The sequence below is a fragment of the Limtongia smithiae genome (genome assembly GCF_038497785.1).
Source record: "Limtongia smithiae strain NRRL Y-17922 unplaced genomic scaffold V1518scaffold_9, whole genome shotgun sequence".
Taxonomy (NCBI): Eukaryota; Fungi; Ascomycota; class Lipomycetes; order Lipomycetales; family Lipomycetaceae; genus Limtongia; species Limtongia smithiae.
In genome coordinates, this window is record NW_027117630.1 from 246,809 (window position 1) to 269,785 (window position 22,977).

Here is a 22,977-nt window from a genome sequence, read left to right on the forward strand (position 1 = left end):
CCATAATTGCACCACTGCGTGACCGACGCTGGCCGCTCTGCATATCGTCAACGTCATCCAAGCAGGTACGCTCCAGCACCCGGTCTTCTCTAGTCTGCGCTGTAACCACACGCCATGCTACTATCATTACTCAAGACACGTAGAACCATGGCGCTGTGATTCTTGCGCGAATAGTAGCAATCACGTGCGTGGATTAACTTCTACGACAACCTTATTTCTGTTCGCCGAGGTTGGCCCATCGAGTTTGAAAGACCCAACGTCAGACACTGCAGTCCTCACTCCACGTACACAGCGGATGACGACTGTCCTTTCACACGGTTAATTGCCACTGTTCTGCTCACGCGTCTTCAGGATGCTGTTTTTTTCTTTTTTCAAAACGCTCATAGATGAGCAGGTACGTTCTCGCTGGATTCTATGGGTACGATCCGCCTTGCTAATGTTGGATTGCATTTTACAGGTTATCGTCGAGGTTCGCAAGTGTCCGTTCTTACCTGTTCGAAGATTGCATGATTCTAACGTGCTTGCTCAAGCTGAAAAATGATATGTCCATCAGGGGGACCCTAAAATCAGTCGACCAGTTCCTCAACATTAAGCTCGACGACATCTCCGTTCTTGACGAAATCAAGTACCCTCATCTGGTGCGCTCTCCTCGATTGTTTCTAGTTGTTGAAGTTTCTAATTCATGTCCAGTCCGCTGTCAAGAACGTGTTCATTCGTGGCTCCGTCGTGCGCTATGTGCACCTGCCAGCAGCGGTTGTCGACAGCACACTGCTAGAAGACGCAACGCGAAAAGGTATGTTTCAACAATGGATCACTGTCGTGACATCTATGACATCTAACCTGAGTCACAGAGGCGTCAGCTCAGGCTGCGAAGACTAATACGCGATGAGTGTACCAGTAGCATTTGTGAGCAACAATACTGTATAATACACCTATAATTTCTTGTTCGCATGACTTCATGAACATCGCATAGCTAGCTCGAGAGTATCCCCAACATCTGGATACTGGATTTCCGCATTGTCCATCGCCCAGTCAACCCAGTTCTTCAAGAACTTGGAACCGCGGGATAATGTCTCGCTGTCTCCAATCACGCAGAGATATCGCCGAGGTCTTGTCATCGCGACTACAAAAAAGTTAGCACTCGGCAGCACAAATGCTGAAACAAAGTAGCACACCATTCAGCCGTCTGTCGTCCTTCAAGAATCCAACCTTGCCGGAATCGTTGCTGCGCACCATTGATATAATAATGGCTTCCTTCTCTCGTCCTTGAAAGCCATCGACTGATGAAATTTCTAGAATTTCTTCTTTGCCGATATCCAGCTTACTCCTCTCAGAGAATGCCTCAAATCTCTGAGATATTAGTGCGACCTGGGCGTTGTACGGAGAGATCACGCCGATATCTGATAATTTGACGCCGCAATTCAGCAAGTTTGATATCTGTTCTATGACTATCCACGCTTCGAGATCGTTAGATTTGCTTGTTGAGTCGGCATTCATGTTTGAACCCTCGTCGCTGACACTTTCGTTAAAATCACCGCCTTGTGTATCTATCCACAGAACCTGAACTTCTGTATCCTCAGTCTGTTCTATATATTCGAGATCCGCCAGGGTTTGATCAGCCACTGACTTTGCGGCTGTCAATTCGCCGTTATACATAGCTTTTGAAGGATAATCCATGATTTTAGTATTCATGCGGTACTGAACATTCAACAATGTTTTGACTTTCTCGCCATGCAGGGACTCAAGTCGGTCGAACAGCGTCGTTCCCAGTACTTGCTCATTGTTCGCGAACTTGATTGTCGGCGGAAGCTGCTTATTGTCTCCTGCAATGATCAATCGTTCAGCTTCTGGATGTGCTAGCAGCGGAATCCAGCACTGCGGTTCTAAACTTTGCGAAACCTCGTCTATAATGATGGTATTAAACTGTATGGCCGACAGAAATGTACTGCCGGCTCCATGCAAAGTGCTGGCGATCACGGTGGCCTGAGTTAGTAGCTGTGTGAGAGCCTTTCGCTCACGCAACCTATATTCCTTGCGTAATAGCTTGATGTTTTTGTATATCTCTGATCTTTCATATCCTGATCTCGCCTTCTTCAGCTTCATAAATGAGTCGTCAATCTCAGAACGTATATCTTTGACAATCTGGCCGGGTTCTGAGGAACGTAGAATTAAATCTAATGAGTGCTGTTGTGTGGATTGAAGTATTCGAGCTGGGTGTCCTACACGCAAGAGCTGCGTAGTCGGAATGAGGCCGTGCAATCGTTCCAGAATGGTATCGACCGAAATATTACTCGGTCCGCAAACAAGTACACGCTTGCCTTGCTCCACCAATTGTCTGATGATCTCAATCACAGTGTACGTCTTTCCTGTCTAAGACACAGTCGTCAGTTTCTATTGATTAGCTTGTGCAACAAGTACTTACTCCAGGTGGTCCATGTACGATGGTTACCTCGCTATCTCCGATAGATTTGGACACAGCTTGTTTTTGCGACTTATTTAGTGAATTATCGAACCACTTCACGTCCTTTTCGGGTTGTGTAGGTGTCGAGGGCTTGGTGACTCCGAGAACAATACTTTGTAACCGTGTAGGACTCTTCAGTTTAGATAGAGCCTCCATATTCTCGTCCATTCTAGCCAGAAGTTAATTTGATAAGCTCTTATAGTTATTGACTCATCATACCTTGTATATGTGACTGAGTTGGCAAGCTTGACTATCCACAAACGACCGTCCAGAGCCATAGCTTTCTCCGTGAATTTGTCGTCGAGAGTTACGTGTATACTCTTTTGAGATATGCGCACGACAACTCCTTCCACTCGACTGGTCGCAGTTGTTGTGATCTTTGATTTCTTCTCTGTTGCAGAAGGAATTCGCTCGACGGCCTGATAGTCTGATTAGCATGGTACTAAAGCCCAGGAGTCCATCAGTACTCACCACAATGTCACCCGTCCTGATTCTGATATTTTTGTCAATCTCTTGCGATATGGCATTATCTGGCACCAAGCTAATTTCTGCAGTGCCGCCAAGTGCTGTTCGGACGTCGGACACGACCACATTCAAAATCGCAAGTCCGCGGCGCGCGAGTCCTTTGGGAGGAAGTGACGCGATCTGAGCTTGTGTCTGCGATATATCCTCTTCTCGCTCTTTCCTGAGAGCAGACTTGAATCGTTTCGTAAGCTTAGCCACAACTTCTGTCGAAGGGTCCATTGTCCGGTGCTCATAAACGGATCAGTCGTGCGCGGGTGCCCGTTCTGTTATCGGCTCCCGAAGAAATTGGTGGGAGGTTCCCCTGAACTTTTGGGAGTGTGATGAAGCTTAAGGAGGTGGTTGGCCTTCTGGATGACGTCGTCGCCAACTGTACGGACCGCCCCATTTCCGGACGCTTTTCAAGTACTTGGCGGTTGTGACATTTGGCTATAGTACAAGCGATTACATATTTGGAAGCCTCAGTTTGCACGTATCAAAGAATCATGTCGCTCGACTTAGTGAAGATCGATGGCGCAGAGCGCGCGCAGCAATTGATTTCTCAGCTGGAGGGTCTTGCCATTGGCAAGACTCAGATGACGACGACAGGTAGGGGCTTTAACAGATTGATCCGCTTAATACTACTGCTAATAGCGTATGTCTAGAACTATACACGACTGTGCGCTTATTAAAAGAGCTTTGTCACAATCCGGAAATCAGTAATTCGATATTGTCAGAGGAGGTTAGTCTAGACTGTGAGTTCTCCATAACTGAGAACTAACAATACAAAGGCTTTGAATATGCTCCTGCGATTGAACGATTCAAAATATAACGACAATAACTTACGACCTGAGATATTTAAAATTATTGCAAACGCTATGCTCTTTGCTCCGAGTCTCAGAACGGTCGACTCGATATTTTCGATCATGCTCGGCGAGCTCAATGTACGATGAACACGTCGTTGGTTGAGTTAGGCACTGGCTAAATCTACGTACAGAGTATCACCGACACAACAGAGGCTGCTGCTAGTAGAGTGCTATTTTTTATGACCGCAGCTCCGCGGAATTACGACGACGCGAGTTTGTCTTGTCTGCTCGAATATATGACCCAGGTTCGAACTATATATCGTTAGCCTTCAGGAGCACCGGGCTAACAGGATATTGCAGCGTCTGCGGATATACTCATGCCGCGCACAGTTTGACGATGCTTCTTTGTTTGCTTTGACGGAGACTTGCAAACTTCTCTTCAATATTCTATTGTTTGCGCTGGACCTGCCGGCTCTGTTGGTCGACGATATTCCGCAGCTGTTGGTCGCGATTTCCGTAGCACTTCCACGGCGATTCACGCCGCCGCTTTCATCCGTTGTGACATGCTTGTTTAAATTACCGTATGAGGAGACAGTCTACATTGCCCACGATGCGGCGACGAAGATAGTCTCTGTATACATCGATGTCCTAGACGACGCGCTGAGGTCTTCTTCTGCAGACGATGCTATTGCGCCTCTTCTGGGCCTAATACTCAACATTTATGACAGCACAGCAAACACAGATGTCCAGCAGTATTTTAAAGATCGACTTCTTTCAACGGATGACGACCGTGATCTTCCTCTTGGCGCGTCGTCACGTCTGCCATCGCAGCTATTGCGAATCACGACTGATCCGCTGTTTCCAAACAGCAAGGAGCTGGTGTATCAGTTGCTATTCGATATGAGTGACAGAGATGGTGTGTACAATTTTGATGGTTGCACATGCTAAGTCTAATTGTTTTGCAGTGCGCAAATTTGTCCACAATATCGGCATTGGCTACGCTTCTGGGTATCTAGTGAGTCACGACATCCCGATTCCAGAGGATATCATGTACGAGAACAAACAGAGTGCACCAAGTGGAGACGTAAATCCAGTCACTGGCCAGCGCCTGGATGCCGAAGATAGTAGTCCCCGGCTGGATGAGATGACAGACGAAGAGAAAGAATTGGAGGCGGAGCGGTTGTTCGTTCTGTTTGAAAGGTGCGTACAGTTGGCTTACAACCCAACATGTGGTCTGCTAAATTAACGCGGCGTTGCAACAGACTGCGGCAGAACGGAGTCATCAGTGTGGAGAACCCGGTGCGGACAGCGGTGGAATCGGGTCGGTTCGCGGAGGTCGGGCAGTAGATCAAGCTGGGGAAATTCAGGGGGGTACGAGCCCCTGCGGGCGGGCTGAGAATAGAGTTTTGGGCGGGAGACTCGTGCCGGTGACGTCGTCGGCGTCGGACGTGAGCCCGGAAGCGCAGGCACTCGGGCAACGTCCACTGCATCCACTGTACTCCTCCTCCATACGCTTAATATTACCCAAGCCTGCTCTTGCGAACGCGCCTAATCCCGCTTTTCGTCTCGGCTTTCGCATAATGAGCAGTAATACCATCACCGGCGCTGCGCTCATCGCGAACTCGCTCTACGACCTCGGCGTCCGTGTGGTATTCGGCATCGTCGGCATCCCTGTGATCGAAGTACGGGCGCTCACTTTGCGCTTTTCCTTTATTATCTGAGCTGATAATGACATGATTCAGGTCGCCGACGCCTGCATTGGCAGGGGTATCCGCTTCATCAGCTTCAGAAACGAGCAGTCGGCGTCGTATGCCGCGACCGCCTATGGCTACCTGACCGGCATGCCCGGTGTCTGTCTCGTCGTTGGGGGACCTGGCGTTCTACACGCAATTGCGGGCGTATGTACTAACTTTGTGATATTTCTTTTAAAGTCAGTGACGTTGACAAATTCTATCAGATCGGCAACTCCGCCCACAACTTCTTTCCTCTCCTGCTACTCGCCGGCTCCTCGGAGTCTCACCAAGTGTACAAAGGTGCATTCCAGGAAATCGACCAGGTGGCAACATTAGCACCGCTTACCAAGTTTTCTGCCCGACCGCCGTCTTTGAGTTTACTGCCGTCAACGATCGAGAAGGCATACAGAACCGCCTATTTCGGTCGGCCCGGACCGACATATGTCGATCTGCCTGCGGACTTCATCCAGGGCACCGTCCAGCTCTCTGAGACCCAGAAGCTGTTTGAGAGTCTACCCGCTCCCAAAGCGGCTGCTGACTCATACCGCGTCAAGAAGGTGGCTGCGCTTCTGATGTCTGCAAAGTCGCCGCTTGTTATCATCGGCAAGGGTGCTGCTTATGCACAGGCGGAGGATTCCATTCGATCTTTGATTGCGCGGACAGGTCTTCCATTTTTGCCAACTCCAATGGGTAAAGGTGTCGTTCCCGATTCTTCAGACTTGAACTTCGCTGCTGCTCGCAGTGCGGTGCTGAAGAGTGCAGATGTTATTCTTCTGCTCGGTGGTCGCCTGAACTGGATTCTACACTACGGCGAGGCGCCAAAGTTCAACCCAGATGTGAAAATCATCCAGGTTGACATGGCCAGCGAGGAGATTGGAACCAACAACACGGAGAATATCGAGTACGGTCTTGTTGGCGATATCAACCTCGTTGTCAAACAGCTTGAACAGGAGTTGAGAGGCTACAAATTCACAAACATCTCACCAGCGCTGATTGCTTCAAAAGAGAAGAACATCGCTGCGAGTGTCAAGAAGGCTGACGTGGTCACGATGCCGTTGACATATCAGCACTCATACAAAATTATCAAAGAAGCTGTCAAGGAAACACGGACGAAAGCGATCTATGTCTCAGAGGGAGCAAATACAATGGACATTGCACGAAGCGCTTTTGACGTTGAGGAGCCCCGTCAGAAGTTGGATGCTGGCACCATGGCTACCATGGGCGTCGGTATCGGGTACGCTATTGCAGGTATGTATACCCGTACAGAACTCGCACCAAATATTTGCTGACTATCTACTAGCTGCCGTTGCGGTTCCTGATCACCTGCCAGTCTGCATTGAGGGTGATTCAGCGTTCGGATTCTCCGCTATGGAAATCGAGACTGCTGCGCGATCAGACATCCCGCTTGCGATCTTCGTCATGAACAACAGCGGTGTTTATCATGGTGTCGAGCCGATTGCTTACAGCACAGTGGCTGAGAAGCCTCTACCTAGCACTGCGTTGGGATTCGAGACTCGGTACGACTTGATTGCTGAAGTATGTAGTTGTTATTAGTTCTAAGTGGTGAAGAGTTCAGAGTTAATCTTGATGTAAAGGCTTGCGGTGGACTTGGTTTTACCGTCCGAACGTCTGAGGAACTCCATGCTGCCGCCGTGACTGCTCTCACTTGCAAGAAGGTGGCAGTCGTGAACATCATCATAGATCCTGGTGCGAAGACCAAGCTGGTGAGTTCTCATTTCTTCTTCTTGCCTATTCGATTATATACTGACAACATGTAGGAATTTGGCTGGCTTGCGAGCACAAAGAAGTCGCCAACGTCGAAGTTGTAAAACATTCATTTTGTTAGGCTTATGGTATGAAGAATATGTACTGCGGGCTGTATTGATGAAAAGACGATTCCTTTGCATATTCATAGAAGTATAGCCTACGTGTGTAAAAGCAGATCTCGTGAACAAGATCCGAGAGCTGCTACAAACAATCTCCTAACTTAAGGCTAATTGAAAGCACGAGTATGCCTGTTTCGCCTACGCTGTGCTGCAATCCACTGATCAGATAGCTTGCTGGTTGGCGGGGTACGGACGGAGCGGGCCCTTGTCACACATCTCATCCCAAATATCGCTAGTTGGGCCTAAACTCCGTGGGCGTCCTGATTGTGGTCCTGCAAGCGCGTGTTCGTAGAAGTTGCTTGTTATGATCGCACCTGCTGATTAAGTAGTAAACAACCTGCGCAAGCACCCACTCTCGCCTCCGCTCCTTTGCAATTCCAATCTCAATCCTCGTTGCTGCCTTCAATTGCGGCGGCCTGCATACCACATCCGCTAATTGGATAACTACGTGCTAGACATTTCACCGGCCAACTGGCTGTAAATCCGAGAACGGATCAGACGTTGGTACCATGTACGCAGCTAGCAGGAGACTTTGGATATTCGCGAGAGAGGTATTTGATACTGGCCGGCGATCTGTGCCAGTTGAAGCAGGTTGAAGGAGAACTACCGTCAGCTCCGAGCTAATCGGTGCTTCTGCTATGGCCAATTTATCAAGTGGAATTCGGGCTGATAGATTTGGTGGGTCCTGTCAGTGGGTGGATTAGTCTCATTCGGGAGGTATTGTTTGGGTCGAGCGATTCTGAAGCTGTTAAGCTTACTGATCGCGTTGTCGTTGACAGCACTACACCGCGATTTAGATCTCGTCCTTACAATGTAATTACATAAAATACAAGGGCAATAAAAAGAACTCCAAGGTACGTTAATTCGCAATCATATATCGCTAGCAAAAACCCAGTCTATCATGTCCATCCTCTTTGGTTCCTCAATCACTTAAAAGGAAGTTAAGTTTGCAGAATAATATCTACTTACTGATTGTATCGGCGTCCATATTATCCAGGATATCGTTGATGCTATCTGTCAAGTTATCCAGTTTTTGCCGGAAATATGCGAGCTCGTCATCGTCAGGCATGTCAGTCGCTGTTCCCGTTGCTGAGGACAGGATTTCCGCGACAGTCAAAGACGGGAAGAACGTAGCGGTTGCGGAAGGAACAGCGGACGACGGTACATAGTCGGGCTCGTACATCGGGAACTGCACCGGATCCATCCATCCTTCCGGCAGCAGATCCAGACGACCATGCAGCGTACCGTTATTCGGCGCCGCAGTGATGTTCAGTGTGCCGCAGACAACTTCGTAAAGCTCCGTGTTGTAAAACGGCTCAACCTGCAAACCTGAGGGGAAACTAGGTCCGGTCGCTAAGAACAGAGCACGCATCAGCGGGTGGGTGTTGTTGTACCCGTGGACGCCCTTCGGATGGTAGTCGTAATTCTGCTTCGCGAAGGTCGAATGCGTTGTGATAGACCAACCAGCCTCGGGGATCATCCAGACGTCGGCAATGCGATATTGATACTGTCCACCGGAGGTGCCGCCAAAATGCCATTCCTCCGGCATATTGTCGCGTGTGTAGAGACTCCAGTGATCAAGATCGTCTGCCTCCTCGCCGCCCTCGATCTGCGTAATGACGCGCGATTGTTGGACTTCCGCGAAAATCTGGAGCGTGGTGTTGTATTCATACGGCCGTAACCCGAAGAGTGGCCAGCCATCAATATGCTCAACGGCGGCTGGCGAGATGAAGTCGTCCATAAAGATAATTCGGTCGTTCGACGTAGACGCCATGCCATGGTCGGATACGATGATAACGTTCACAATTGAGGACAGATTCCTTGAATGAATGCCATCCAAAATGTTGGCAATCATGTCATCAATATACTGCAATCCGCCATCAATTTCAGGACCGAGCGTACCATACCGATGTCCGAGGGTATCAATGGTCGGCACGTAGGCGAGAATGAGCTCCGGCCTAGTATCCACATCCATATCCAACCATCCAAGAACCCGTTGCGCCTTGCGTTGTAGCGTCTCCGACTTGTTGAACTTATCCACGTACTCGGGCTCGTAATCACCCCACGGTGCTTCGCTGCCGGGCCACATGTGAATGCCGGTCTTGATATCGTTCTTGCTCGCGGTAACCCAAATCGGCTCGCCTTTCCACCACTTGGAGTCCATCGCGTCCGCGGAGTGGTAGTTGAACTCTTCTTGTAGCTCTGGGTCCCAGAACCGGTTGCCCACGATGCCATGACTCGAAGGGTACAGGCCGGTGACCATTGTGTAATGGTTCGGAAAGGTGACTGAGGGAAATGAGGGGAACATGTACGGCGCGCTGTACTCAGTCGTGTACATCTCCCACATTGAAGGGGTGTACTCCGGCGTGAGATAGTCCGGCCGGAAGCCGTCGAGCGAGATGTAGATTGTGGTGGGATGGAATTCGTGTGTGCCGTTGGAGAGTACGGTCTTGACAGTAGGAATCGTCGTGGAGAAGCCGGTCTCGGTTGACGACTCTGTTGAGTTTGTCGTCGAGGTGCCCCACGGGTTCAGGTTAGTCAAGCCGAACTTGCGCTTGATGAACGCGACGTAGCCCGCGAATCCGACAATGCTGACGACCAGCGCACATAGCACGAAGAAGAAACACGTCTTGACACACGCAATTCGTCGTTGCTACACGCCATTAGCAAGCAGATATCTCGACGTGATGTCGCAAATATGACCTACTTTCTTCTTCAGATGCTTCAGCAACGCCTCCGCATCAATCTCCGTCTCGGAGTCGCTCTCGCCATCGTTACGCGGTGTGCCCGGTAGCAGTTGCTTATACTGCGCGCGCTTGTCTTCCCGCGGGCTGGTCGCCTCCTGGATCCGCTTCTTGAGCGCGGACTTGCGGTTGAGCACGTTGGCGATCATCATCTCCTGGGCGTCATGCCGGAGCAGAATCTCGCGGTCGGACTCTAACGAACGCGGGTCATACGAACCGGTGATGTCTTCCTCCTCCAAGTCCTGACTCGTGAACGAGTCCCGCCGCTTCTCGAACGCTCCATGCTCGGCCATTCCACTGTTCGCTGTGCTGCGGCCGACAGTGACAGACGAGCGCTGGACGTGGCGAGCTCACGATGCAAGGTCCACACAGCCGCCATTGTCACGTGGAGCACAACAGCGGCGCAGTACTCCATTTGTGCCGCAGATGCCGCAGCATCGCAACCATGCGTACATCGTGGCGATAAACGTCATGACGGAAGCGCGGTTCTCTCCAGCACTTCAAGTCCACACACTTTGCCACTTCGACACTCGTCTGCGGCAACAACCATGTCGGAAGCAGAGCTGCGTCGACAGATCGCCGCATTAACAGGTACTGTGAGATTGTTTTACTCGTGGTTCACTACTAACGCCGGCAGGTGCCATCAATCGACACAAAAATAACACCAACAACGAGTCGAGCGCAGCAGCGCATTCTTATGCGCCGTACTACGTCCCGGAATACCAGAACCAACGAGGTATTGATCCTGTTTTACGCGATTCTCCGAGCCAGATTATTGATTTTCCAGGCCGCGGACGAGGAGGAGCGTCGTACTCGCGGTATCGGGCGCCGCGGGCCCCGACTCATAGAAATCGGACTCTCGTTTTGAACACATCAACGCCACCAGCACAGCAAGGAGGTGTAGATGGTACATCTGGCTCCGGAACATCCATGCCGACAGATGTGGACGGCACTACACCTCAGCCGCCAATACAATTCTTCGTCAAGAAGCGCGACCGCCATATGCAGCTCATCAATACCTCGGTGTACCCCGAAATCGCTCAAGCTCGCGCCAAAGCTATTGAACAAACTCGGCTTGCGAAGAAGCAGCTTCGCAAGAAGAGCACCATAGCAGAAAAACTACGGAAGGACGAGGCGCGGCGCGCAAGGAGCTCTGTCGGCACGCAAGAATTTGTCGAGATTGACGGCGTCAAGTACAAGGTCGGCAAGGGCGGCAGCAAATTGACTCGCTTCACGACTTCAGATACTGGGATTATGACGCAAGTTGGCGGCGAGGATATAGCTGCGCCTCGGAAGGCGATAGTGAGCGGAATCACTTTCCTACGGAGCAAGAACGGTAATTTGTATCGCAAGGGCGCGATTCAGTCCAAAAGGCGCGAACGCAAGATGCTCGATATCCCGTGCAAGTTTTTCACAATGACTGGACAATGTGCGCGCGGTTTATCGTGTCCATACACACATTCCCCTACACATGTGCGGATATGCCCGCTGTTCCTGCAGGGCAAGTGCAAGAATCTCGCGTGCGACTTGTCACACACCGCGACACCGAATAACTCGCCGCTGTGCGTGCACTTCCAACGCGGCTACTGTTCGAATGCGAATTGCAAGTATAGCCACGTGCGACCACCGCCGGACGCGAAGATATGCAAAACCTTTGCTACGACGGGATACTGCGACAAGGGCGCGGAGTGCAAGGAACGGCATGTATTTGAATGTCCCGAGTTTGAAGCAACAGGCAAGTGCAGCAAGGCCGAACTGGGCAAGTGTAAACTCCAGCACGTCTTCCGTGCCGGCGCGGGACGGCACGTAATTGACGGAACCGAGGACGAGAGTTCGGTTTTTGTCGACGACGTGCAGCCTACAGATCATATTGTGATAGACAATGACGTGCTGAGCGAGCTTAAGGAGCATTTGAAACAGGACGAGCAAGGCGTGGAAGAGGGCGACGACGAGATGTCTGATGACGAAGACGACCATATGATGGACGACGCGGACGAGGACGAAGAGCATGTTGAGTTTGATTCCGACATGTTTGAAGAAGACAGCGACGGCGACAACTTTGATGGTGATCACGAGTATATCAAGTTCTGAGCTTGTTTTGCTGCTTCTGTGTGCTCTTCTGTTTTCTCTGTGCCGGCTGCTCCGAGGATATAGGAGCCATCTGTTGCTTGGTGGCGTTTGTTTGAACTGCTTGGTTGTGTATCATACCACGTCTTCGATATCTGCAAAGGCAGGGCCTTGTTTGTACAACATTAGATGGATAATGAATGCTAGTTACAGTATTGTGCACCGCTTCCGCCTGGCACCAAGAACCATTGGCCGTAGAAATCACGTTCCTGTAACCTGTGACTTGGCGCCGGAAGTGGCTATAGGAGCCCGTAGAGTGCGGCGAGTCTGAGATGTCATGCTAAACGCGGCGCGCTCGTTTATGGAGGACCTCATACGTAGCCCGCCTTTCGCACCTGCCATATGTACTAAACGCGCCTAAATCCTCCCGCGTACTGCCCGTGCATTCAAGGACGTGCATGCCAACAGTGGAATCTAGGGGGCGCGCGGTGGGTGGCGGCTCACGCACGGTGACGACAGGGGTTTTAGAAATCAAAATACGCGTGCAGGGTGCGACCACTCTAAATTCTCACCCCATCATACACACACGCTCGACCCCGAGTTACCCCCCCCTTTTGCACCCTCCTATAATTTGACTTGAGGCGGGGATTTTGCGGTTCCGCCCTGTCGCTTGTACTTCGCTACCGCGCTTGCTCAATGTCCGAGACAACGCGCACGCGCGCGCGCGCGTTAGAGTGCCATCTCGTGCGTGGGCAAGATGAATATCGCGTGTGGCTCGTCCAAAAGGGGTAGATGGACGCTCTGCGGCGCCGCGGCTCCCCGCGCGCACAACGCTATTTACTTGCGACGGGGGACGACAATCACCAGTTCTTCCCTGCATCCACTTTAACTATCACCAAATAACTAAGAGTAGCATAACAAACACTAAGCCAAAGAACACATAGGCGGAACAGACACACACACACACACACACACACACACACACACGCCGAAATTCCTCGCGTTAGCAGAAGAGCTAAGAAACGTCATACGAGATTTTACACGAATAACGCCAAGTCGTAACTAAACAAAAAAGGTACCAAACTCACTCCCTTGTTGAAAGAAACTAGCAAAAAAATAAAATAATTAACTGGAAGTCCAATTCATATATTAAAAATCGTGATATCATATTCTCGTTTCATCTGATCGTCGTTCATAGCATCGAAGAGTTCGTTTGCGTGAAGGTCAAAATAAGGTCGCCAAAGGAAGAACAAAACAAATAAACCAAAGGATCATAAAAAACACCAAAGCGTCGATGGTCGTAATATACGTTATACGTGTGATAAATAGTTAATTTAGACGGGCCCGCTTGACGACCTGCCTCCGCCTGACGAGAAGTTCAAGTTCTTCGAGCGCGCCGGCCTGGTGGGGACGCTTGGCGGACTTCGTCGTGTTGTTGAAATAGTCGCTCGTGAAGTTGCCCTTGCGCCGCAGGCGCGGCACGCGATTGTTGTGCATGTTGGGCGCCCCCTCGACGTCTGTCTCGTCGTCATCATGCACAGGCGAAGGTGGGTACCCGTGCGCGCCGCCCTTGACAGCGGACTCATCAAACACACGGGCGACAAGGTTAAGAGTGGAGCCAACCTGCAGCGCGTCGGGGACGCCTTCGTGTGTGACGAGCCACCAGGGGGTACCTGCGGGGTTGCCGAATGACGCGGCGACCTGGAAGAACGAGTTCTGTTTGGGCTCTCTGGGTGCCTCGGAGAGTACGCGGTAGATCTGGCCGGTGAGGTTTGAGCCGTTCTGTAGTTGCGCGACGTGCGGCGGGACCATGAGCGGGGGGATGTCTGCATAGGAGGGGTACTTGGTGGAGACGCTGAGGTAGAGAAGCTGGGATGGTTAATTGGTGCCATGGAGTGAAAAAAAGAGGGTACATACGAAAGCGAATATCCCGGAGGCCATAAATAGCTTCTCAAAGTCGGACTGGGTGAGCTTTGAAGTGACCGTGTGCTCGACGCGGGGCCGGAGGAACATGCCAAACTGCTCCTCGCGCTTGACCATCTTCTGAGGGTCCGACATGATACTGTTCATCTCGGCGGGACGGGTGAACCTACCGGCGCCGTGTCCGAGCATGCGCTCGAGGGAGAGTGCGTACTTCTCGAGCTGGGCAAACTTCAGATTTGCCTCCTCCTGCTGTTTGAGCAAGTTTGACTTGTCGACCTCAAGTGACTCCATGTACATGCGCTTCTTTTCCCGGGACGCGAGCGCGGCGACACGATTCCGCAGGAGACGGGTGACGTGCTTGTACTCTGCGAGACTGGCGGGGTCGAGGTCGTCCTTGGTCTTGCCGGGGGGCAGGTCGGGCAGCGCGAGGGGCTTGCGGGAGCCGATTGTGTTGAGCGCGGGACGCACCTCGGCGTCGAGATGGGCCATTTTCTCGGAGATGGAGTTCTTGCGACGGCGGACGCGCTTGGCGGAGTTTGCGATCTCGAAGGCAGCGGCGGCGGTGGCCGGAGGCAGACAGGGAGCAAGCAGACGCTTATCGAAGTCGGAGGAGGAGGAGGCGGTGGCAGTGTTGACGTTAAGGCTCTTCTTCCGCTGGATGAGTGGCTCGGGCTGCGGGGTGGTCTCGGAGAGGTCAGAGGGGGAGACCATGGGCGTGCAGAGGTTGCTGGGGGCTGCAGAGAGAGGAAGGGACTGGCGGAACGGAGAGTGGACCTGGTCCTCGTGGATTGGCTGGAGACAGGCCGAGACGAAGGGAGGCGATGAGGAGGAAATGGGGTTTGAGTCCATGTCGTCGGAATTGGCAGGGGTGGCGAGGTTGAGGGGCACACTGCTGAGGCGAGGCGGCGCTTCGGTGTAAAAGGACGAAAAGGAGGAGCTGGCGGGCTGGTCCGCGGCGAGCGGAAGCGTGGGGGTGAGCACGGTAGGAGAGGGCTCAAGATCAGCGAGAGCGCCGCGGAAGCCGGTGTAGTCGCCGGCCTGCGCGAGGGAGTGGAAGGCGGAGCCGTGCTCGATGTCGAAGGGCGCGATGGTGTAGCTGCGGTAGTCGTTCGCGTAGAGAATGGAGGGAGAGGTGCTACGGTCGAGAGCATCCATGGCTCGGACTTGCATGTGACTATGAAGGTGGAGGTCGAGAGGCTGCGAGTCGAAGGGCATCGCGGGGGACTGCGGGGTGTCTGCGTAGACGAAGTCTGTGTCGAGGATGAACGGATCGGGGACCGGGTCGGAGTACGAGGCGGCGCCGGCGAGGTCGGGGGGACAGGGCGACGGATGGTGGAGGTAGGATCGGGATCGTTGCGGGGTAAAGGCGAGAGCGGGGCGGGCGGTGATGTCGGCGGCGTTGATGGCGAGGGTGGAGGGACCGACGGGGAGCTGGTGGTACGCCATTGTGCCGCGGGGGCGGGGAGTTGGGGGGGGAGGACGGCGAAGTGGCGATGGCAGCGGAGAAGAGGAGGAGCGGCGTGGCTGGCGGCCGTCGGGGCCGTGGACTCGGCTGCCACGCCCGCCGCGGTTCCCTGCGCTGCTGCGTGGTGCCGCGGAGGCAGCGCGGCGCCCTCACGTGCACCCAAACCTAAACCACCCCAAGGGACCACGGGCCCTCGCAAGGTTCGCGCAAAATGAAGCGCCTTGCCCGATCGGGTCCCACCATGTGCGCACCGTCAGGGGTCCCCTGCTCGCGCGCCCGCGTGCTGCTGATGCGCTGGCAAGCCGATCGCGCTGCGATAGCCACCCGGCTGCGCTCCTCGCGCTCTTCTCCGCCGCGGCGCCCCGCGCTGCGCTCCATGGCGACGTGGCCAGGCTGTCGTCGTGGCCAATCGGGCGCCTTGCGTGTTTCGCACTCTGCGTACTGCCCTTCGCGTTATCGCGCCATACGCTCCTGCTCTGTCGCTCACCACGCACGCTGCTGCCCGCAAGTTCCGCAACCCTGGATCCCCGCTCCGTCTCAGACACAGCTCTCCGCTCCACTGCACGTCGAGGCGATCACGCACCGCAACTCGCATTGTCTGTTCTATGCGCAACACACACACGATGCTGCGCGTTTCAGCTACAGCGGCGAGATAAGACATCCGTTCAACGGCTCCAGGCCAGTCAAACTAGTCCGCCTCCCCCGCGCCCCTTTGCGCACAAGCACCTGCCTCATGGAACCTGCGATCGCCGCCACGCCAGCCTTCGATCGCCTTCTAGGCGCCCGCGCCCGCGCCCGCGCCGCGGGCGCGAGGCGGCCGGCCTACCCGGGTGGGCAGCAGCTGCTGCTAGCGGGGTACGCTAGCTGCCGTTGGGAAGAACCCCGCCGCAACGGCAAGCGGCCGTCTGCCTAGCTGACAGGCCGCTGACCTGGAGGCTGAACTACTGCTGCCAGGGCGCATGCCACGGGCCACGCTGCCAGGGCCGCGGCTGAGCCGCTGCGCGCGCGGCGCGCAGCGTGTAAGCACAAGGGGCTGGATCCTTACCTGTGACCGAGTGTACGCTCACCGTCACCTCCAAACCTGCGTTTGCCAAAAACTGGTTTTCTGCCGATCGCATGTTTGCGATTCTGTGCTGACCACTGCTGCAGTGGTCCACATGCAGCTGCGTGCCTTTCGGCTTTGGCGCTCGTCGTGCTTCGCGCAGCCGCTAGCGGCCTGCTAGTTCGTGTCTGCACTGCACCGCGCAGGCGGGCCTGGTCTCGCAGTCGCGAGTCCGCTCGAGGGAGCCAAATGAGCAGGGTCCAACTTCCAGGAGTCCTGGATCGGCCGCGCACACGAAAGAATATCCCGTTCATGAAGGTTTACACCCTTGCGGCGACGGCGTACACCCCGCGCTCTCGCCTGCAGCAGCGCTGCGGTGCTGCCGGCATGGGTGACCTGACTGCTGCTGCGCTGTGCAGTGTCGCACGCGCCTCGCGAGGCGGCCGGTTTAGCTGCGGCTCACGCGGTGGACGGCGCGCGCGCGCGCGCGCGGAAAGAGCGCCGTGGCCGCGGAATGCCGGCGCGCCCAAGATCCGCTTCAGCACGCCGCCGCAGCACGCAGTGCATCGCATCGCCCAGGTGCGCGCTAGCAGGGCGAGGACAAAGCGACGCGACGAAGGCTGTCTGAGATTGCCATCTGCGCGCGATGTGGGCGACACGCGGAGGGCTTCAGGAAATGCAAAATGCACCCCGTGGCCACCCTTAATTTGGACACGAGGGAGCGAAAGGTTAACGAGAACTAGGTTGGGACTTAGCGGAATCTGGCGCCAAGCCCGAACGCGCAATGTTTGGGGACGATGGTGCCTGAGACAGAGGATATTGAGGTGGACGTGGATATCGTGCAGAGAGCTGTGTATGAGAGCTGCCCGCGTATGGCGCGGAGGGCGCAGCAGACGGCAGACGGAGAGCGCGAAAGCGGGTGGCGCGGAGCTGTGATCTGTGAAACGCATGGCGGTCGAGGAGCCCAGTGCGACGCGCGGCTGGTGCGAGATCGAGTAAGTGCGGTAGAGAAGCCGGCGCAAACGCGCCGCCGACACAACGACGACGATGGCCTGCCCCGGCGTCTGCGGCTGCCTTCCCTGCTCCGCCGGCACGACGCGTCGTCTGCTCCTCGCGCTCCCCGCTGCCATCGTCCTCGCGCTCCTTCTCTGGCGCTGCCTCCGCAAGCGTCGCTCCTTCCAGTCCCCAATGAGACCCGCACTCGGCCCTGCGCTCCTCCTCTCGGGCGCCTGTCTCTGGATCTACCTTCTCTACGGCGCCACCCTTGGCCGCTCCTTCACAGAGTCCTACGTCGACAGCACGACCACATCGCATGTTGTCGTTCCCTCTTTCGCCCGCCGCGTCGCCGCGCAGCATGCCGATCGCTGCGTGAACCCCTACAATGAGGAGGGCCTGCTGTACTTCCCCGGCTCCACCGACCTCCTAAACACCACCTACGTCACCTTCTCGTCCCTGCTAGACTCTGACATCTCCTCTGTCTCCGTCGAGAACTACCCTGACGCCATGCTCCGCGGTCAGCGCGCCTTCCCTAACCGTCCCCTCCCGCAAGCACTTATCGATGCCGCGCCTCACAACTGGCTCAAGGACCTCATGCTCCTCAAGGAGGCCACGGCCAGCAAGCAGCTTGCGAAGTACCCCGAGGTGGTTGAGCGCACAAACTGGCTCCGAAACAGGACAATTCTTCTCGTCGGCGACTCCATCGACCGCTCCATGTCGGCCTTCCTCTGCCAGCGCAACCTCGGCGGCGAAAATGGCATGGGCCCCTACGGCTTCCAGACCACCACCCGCTGCCACGTGCCCTTCCTCAACTTTACCCTCATCGGCTGGCACATCGCGTCCCTCTACGACACCAAGCCGACGTGGTGGTGGAAGAAGGATATGGAGATCGTCGACTTTGAGCACCGCTGGGAAAAGTACTTCCTGCCCTCCCTCATCGCCGACAACGGCGCGCGCGTCCACATCGACCTCGCCGTCGTGCAGTCCGGCATGTGGGACCATGGCGCGTTTGTCACGTCTCGACTCGCCGAGTACGCGGCCAAGAACGGCGGTAACATGAACGCGCCACCCGGCCCGAAGAATTTCAAGCGCTCGCTCAACTTCCTCGAGCTCCGCTTCTTCATCAACCGCTTCCGGACCCTCCTCCAGCGCGTCCTTGACGACCTGCCCGACACCCCCGTCGCGTGCCGCGCCCTCACCGAACGCTCCCTCGGCGACGAGAACACCGCAATGCACCAGCTCGACCGCGCCCAAGCCTATGCCTGCAAGACCCTCGACGTTGAGACCATCCCGTTCTCGACAAACATCTTTGGCATTTTTGGCACCGGAAACCTCCTCATAGACGCCATACACTACGACAACGGGCCAATCAGTGCGCTCTGGTCAAACATGATCCTGTACTATCTCTACCGCACCCAGGGCGGTCTCGACATCAATGGCACGCTCTCCCTCGACGTTGGCGCCCCCACCGGAATGCCCGCCTGGTCCCGCTGCCATGACTACTTCATGCAGAATTATCCGTCGTGATCTAGACACGCGCTGTCGGCTTGTATATTACTGGTATTTTTCGTAGGTCATCAAAATAGACCTCGTCGCATGTATAAACACTTATTTTATAGATCTCTTCGCATGTGTTGACATGTATTTTCGTGCGTGCTCCGTGTCGCGGACTTGCAGGCTCGTCGTCGACGAGCGGCTGTCGATCACACAAGGTCTCAATTGCGTCTTCAAAATTGTGCTCGTTTAGTCACCCTCTTTCATGCACGCGTTCGCGCGTAACTCCGCGTACATTCAGAATGTAGACTCGTGCTTACGCCGCGAAGCATATCCGCATTTTCTCTGGCCCAGCAGCTGGAGATTTTTGAACCTCACATGAGACAATGCCGACTCAATGCAGGAAATCGCATAGTTTAGGACCAGTGCGGTTGGGCGTGTTTGACGTTGCAGGCTTGTCGTCGTCCGCAAATACTGCAGTCTGAACTCTCGTCAAAAGTCCGTAGCGCCGCTGCGGCGCATAGCTACCATGCCGCGCATTAGGACTGCTGCGTATCCCAACACTGCAATTTTATACAAACCTTCAGCACACTCGCAACCTAAAATCTCAGACTTTCAGCCAGCTCTATTATTCACCTTCCTGTCTTCCCTCTGGATATGACTCTCTGCAGCTACAGCAATATTGCAGCCTAGAACCCGGATATGCGACTTCGCACACAAGCAACCTAACCTAATTTGTCACTGTCGCCGTGTTGAAATCTCCGGCTACCACGTCACGTACCGTCAAAATTCTATCTCTTCACAAACTAAAGTTTCTCATCGTCAGCAGAAACGCCAAGACCTTTCTTGTCTCCTTCGAGCGCTGGATGGAGCGAGACGGCCCACCGCTCCAGCGTTACTGAGCTGACAGTGAGCTCAGACGAGAAGACATTCCATCCCAAATGTGTTTGCGAAAGTCATCGTGTGGCAGGCAAGCCTCTTTTTTTAGCAGGCCTGCAGACGCATCTCGCGACACTTCCGTCCGATCCTCTTCGGCTCCCGAGGAGGCGTGGATTTACTGCGAAAGAGGATAACGCGCCAGTTGGTGCGGCTGATTGCCGCCGTCCCTCCCTCCTCCCTCCCACTAGCAATTTCGGTGCTGGAAATTGGAAGAGTTAAACGTAAGGTGCAATATGATTTGGAAGAAGCAGAAGGCTTGTGTGGCCGTTCCATGCAGATGTTTGAGCCGCATATAACATGTAGTTTGAGCTTGTCGCGGACTTGGAACTGTCAATTTTTCACGGCGCCAGACTGGTAACGAAACCAGCCGCATTCCCTCCTGCTACTCACTATGACCCGTCTTGATTGGGTGCAGTATGTCATCACCCATTACTGCCTAACAGCCGCACCACACCCAGACCACCCAGATGTCTCTTCCACTGCTCCTACTAGCCCCAGTCTAAGCCTCGTTGACACGGCGGCTGTCTCCATACAGAATCCGTACCTCCGTAGAACAGAGTTTGTGAACATACGAGAGTCACAAGGAGCTGCCTGTCAGTCTGATATGCCACAAGAAGAAGTGGCGTGCGTCGGGTCGTTGCTGTCAAATCTTGTCGTGGACATATAGCAGCCGTCAAGTAAAATTGGCTTGATAAAATTCGCTCTAGTGATTTTTGTGTTGGCCGCTAAACTTAGAACTTACCGCCCAAGCGAGTAAAATTGCAAGATCCGCGTCAACTGCGTGCTGTTAGAGTTCTGACAGAAACTCTCTTTTAATATTTTGACTCTCGTACAAGCAAGAGCCGGATCCATTCATCAATTGGTCTCTTGGCCCAGTTGGTTAAGGCATCGTGCTAATAACGCGAGGATCGGCGGTTCGATCCCGCCAGAGACCATTTTTTTTTTTACATTTTCACCGTCTTATTTGCTTTACATTTTATCCTTATGACAAATTTTGAAGTTGAATGGCTGATGATACTGCCCAAGAATAATACTTTATTGTGTATTAAAACAACTCCGGAAATGCTACCAACGCACACGCTCATCAGCGTGAGCAAGTTTTCCCCCAGCCTTTTTTCTTGCCATAGCCCATCGATCAAGCCAATGTTTCATCAACTCTCTAGTCTTTGGCGATCCCACATTCACCGTCGGAATAACTCTGCCCACATCCAACGCGGTGCAAAAACACGCGAGCTCGCGAAAACTCGAGTGCTCGCTGTACGGCACGGAAAAGTGCGACACGCGGTCGGTGGAGCCGCGACCGGGAATCATGTGTGGCGGGGCCGAGGTATACGGGGGAAGCCAGTCGCGGATGATGGTGTCGAGCGGGACGCTGGCGAGATCGGTGGTTTGTTTGCGGACTTTGGAAGGGGTAAAGGTCCAGCCTGTGGGGCGGAAGCCGATGATGCGGGCGAAATGGGATGTGAACTGGTCGAGGTAAGAATTGAGGGTCTAGATGCACTGTTAGTTCGAGTAGAGAGCGGACAAATAAGGTGGCGTACATCGGGACGGATCTCTTGGAGACTGACGACGTGCACTTGTCCATCGTTGGGGTTGTCCGTCAGAAGGTCGTTGAGCTCGGGATCATTTAGACACGCAAATATGCGTCGCTTATTTGGCTGTGCATAGATCTTTGTTTTGAGTTTCCTCGCAATCGCCATCGCCATTCGTTCCTTGCCGATCGAATACGTGCCCACTATGACAAGTAACCTCCCTGCACTATCCCGCGCCTGCGCGGCCGCCACCACCGGCTTCGCGAGAGAGAGCATGCTGCTGATCAACCCCGGCTTGCTACTTGCACCACCGCCTGCGACCATGCGGGAGACGAGTTGCGGATCGCGTTGGATTTTGAAACATAACTCAGCGCAAGCGTTGACGACGTCGGATTGTTGCGGAAAGGTGTACTTCGGGTTCAGGTAGGTGGTGTCAAGGTAGAGTGTGTCAATGCGTTTCTTGTAGACGAGGGGGTGCGTGACGTGGGCCGGCACGGCGCGGAAATCACCTGTGTGCAGGATTTTGGTGAGTGGGGATTCGAAGAGAAAGAGCACCGAGCCGGGACAGCTATCGTTGTTAGTTGAGCACGCATATACGGACACGATCACACGTACTGGTTTGCGTCGATGAGGGACACCGTGAACTTGCCAAAGTCAATCGGCTCATTCATGGGCAACTTGACCACATACATCGGGTCCACCTTGAGTTCCTGGATGATGAGATCGCCAGTGATCTCTGAACAGTAGATTTTACCGTGTGTCCAATTCTTGGAAAGGCCACCATAGTGATCCGAGTGGAAATGGCTGAAGAGGAGTGTAAGCAGAGCACAAAGAGGATATCTAGGAAGGATCTGGGAGCTTACGTGAGAAAGTACATGGAAATGTTCGGCACCGCGCCGAATCTGAAGGCGTCGACGGTGACGCCGCCGTCGAGGTTCATAATCTTGTAGAACGGGCATTTTGCGGGTTGACGTTGTTCCGCCTGCTGTGGCTGTTCGGATGCCTCTGCTGGAGTTACTACCGGAGCAAATCGTGATTTTTTTGTTAATAGACGGCGCTGCTCCGCCGCGGAAGCCCATTTGACGACCTCGCGCTGTCCAGAGATAAGTGTTGACAAGGCGTTGCTCTCCGTCGGAGCGTCTTTGGTGGGCTCGATGACGGGTTCAGGCGCCTCGGGTGCGAGGTCATTGATGCATGTGTTGACGTGGATCTCGATGTTGGAGAGAGAGTAGCCCGCTAGTACTTTTTCGCAGACTGGACACAGCTGTGGGAGGTCAGGGACGGAAGGTTCTGGTAGTGGCGAGTATGAGAGGAGGATAGAAGGGTTAGACGGTGCTGCCGAGGCGACTTGAGTGGTGTCGCCGTGGAGCTCATCGGGGTCGTCGTCT

The 22,977-nt window shown here is 54.1% G+C and overlaps 9 protein-coding genes and 1 non-coding gene across 10 annotated transcripts; 6 read left to right on the forward strand and 4 right to left on the reverse strand.

The window, feature by feature from the left end:
• Positions 1 to 45: 45 nt before the first annotated feature.
• On the forward strand, positions 46 to 965 carry V1518DRAFT_419512 (uncharacterized protein). The gene is made up of 5 exons (XM_066904787.1): positions 46 to 394; positions 458 to 469; positions 531 to 638; positions 691 to 793; positions 852 to 965. The coding sequence occupies exons 1-5, from the start codon at positions 353 to 355 to the stop codon at positions 887 to 889; spliced, it is 303 nt and encodes a 100-aa protein (XP_066758434.1). The 5' UTR covers positions 46 to 352; the 3' UTR covers positions 890 to 965.
• V1518DRAFT_375451 (P-loop containing nucleoside triphosphate hydrolase protein) lies at positions 957 to 3,205 on the reverse strand (the record flags this gene model as incomplete). Its single annotated transcript, XM_066901503.1, has 5 exons — positions 957 to 1,123; positions 1,176 to 2,370; positions 2,423 to 2,630; positions 2,681 to 2,880; positions 2,933 to 3,205. 5 exons carry the CDS (start codon positions 3,203 to 3,205, stop codon positions 957 to 959), a joined length of 2,043 nt encoding a protein of 680 aa, XP_066758435.1.
• Positions 3,206 to 3,315: 110 nt separating this feature from the next.
• V1518DRAFT_332166 (guanine nucleotide exchange factor) lies at positions 3,316 to 5,232 on the forward strand. Its single transcript, XM_066901172.1, has 7 exons — positions 3,316 to 3,571; positions 3,628 to 3,704; positions 3,754 to 3,906; positions 3,960 to 4,073; positions 4,129 to 4,684; positions 4,734 to 4,968; positions 5,031 to 5,232. Exons 1-7 carry the CDS (start codon positions 3,469 to 3,471, stop codon positions 5,113 to 5,115), a joined length of 1,323 nt encoding a protein of 440 aa, XP_066758436.1. The 5' UTR covers positions 3,316 to 3,468; the 3' UTR covers positions 5,116 to 5,232.
• A 116-nt stretch (positions 5,233 to 5,348) lies between these two features.
• On the forward strand, positions 5,349 to 7,330 carry V1518DRAFT_438559 (thiamine diphosphate-binding protein; the record flags this gene model as incomplete). The annotated part of the gene is made up of 6 exons (XM_066906364.1): positions 5,349 to 5,450; positions 5,511 to 5,666; positions 5,726 to 6,749; positions 6,802 to 7,037; positions 7,097 to 7,225; positions 7,280 to 7,330. The coding sequence occupies 6 exons, from the start codon at positions 5,349 to 5,351 to the stop codon at positions 7,328 to 7,330; spliced, it is 1,698 nt and encodes a 565-aa protein (XP_066758437.1).
• Positions 7,331 to 8,348: 1,018 nt separating this feature from the next.
• V1518DRAFT_375554 (alkaline-phosphatase-like protein) lies at positions 8,349 to 10,424 on the reverse strand (the record flags this gene model as incomplete). The annotated part of the gene is made up of 2 exons (XM_066901508.1): positions 8,349 to 10,040; positions 10,095 to 10,424. The coding sequence occupies 2 exons, from the start codon at positions 10,422 to 10,424 to the stop codon at positions 8,349 to 8,351; spliced, it is 2,022 nt and encodes a 673-aa protein (XP_066758438.1).
• Positions 10,425 to 10,603: 179 nt separating this feature from the next.
• On the forward strand, positions 10,604 to 12,418 carry V1518DRAFT_419526 (uncharacterized protein). The gene is made up of 3 exons (XM_066904788.1): positions 10,604 to 10,722; positions 10,769 to 10,867; positions 10,919 to 12,418. The coding sequence occupies exons 1-3, from the start codon at positions 10,680 to 10,682 to the stop codon at positions 12,220 to 12,222; spliced, it is 1,446 nt and encodes a 481-aa protein (XP_066758439.1). The 5' UTR covers positions 10,604 to 10,679; the 3' UTR covers positions 12,223 to 12,418.
• Positions 12,419 to 13,302: 884 nt separating this feature from the next.
• Positions 13,303 to 15,593, reverse strand: V1518DRAFT_332230 (uncharacterized protein). The gene is made up of 2 exons (XM_066901173.1): positions 14,116 to 15,593; positions 13,303 to 14,067 (listed from the first exon to the last, which is right to left on the reverse strand). Exons 1-2 carry the CDS (start codon positions 15,565 to 15,567, stop codon positions 13,528 to 13,530), a joined length of 1,992 nt encoding a protein of 663 aa, XP_066758440.1. The 5' UTR covers positions 15,568 to 15,593; the 3' UTR covers positions 13,303 to 13,527.
• Positions 15,594 to 17,816: 2,223 nt separating this feature from the next.
• V1518DRAFT_375510 (uncharacterized protein) lies at positions 17,817 to 19,151 on the forward strand (the record flags this gene model as incomplete). Its single annotated transcript, XM_066901506.1, has 1 exon — positions 17,817 to 19,151. The coding sequence occupies one exon, from the start codon at positions 17,817 to 17,819 to the stop codon at positions 19,149 to 19,151; it is 1,335 nt and encodes a 444-aa protein (XP_066758441.1).
• A 1,767-nt stretch (positions 19,152 to 20,918) lies between these two features.
• Positions 20,919 to 20,992, forward strand: V1518DRAFT_t44. Its single transcript has one exon. It is a non-coding gene; the product is annotated as a tRNA-Ile (tRNA).
• A 130-nt stretch (positions 20,993 to 21,122) lies between these two features.
• On the reverse strand, positions 21,123 to 22,529 carry V1518DRAFT_375860 (DNA repair metallo-beta-lactamase-domain-containing protein; the record flags this gene model as incomplete). Its single annotated transcript, XM_066901521.1, has 4 exons — positions 21,123 to 21,548; positions 21,599 to 22,157; positions 22,205 to 22,393; positions 22,453 to 22,529. 4 exons carry the CDS (start codon positions 22,527 to 22,529, stop codon positions 21,123 to 21,125), a joined length of 1,251 nt encoding a protein of 416 aa, XP_066758442.1.
• Positions 22,530 to 22,977: the final 448 nt, after the last annotated feature.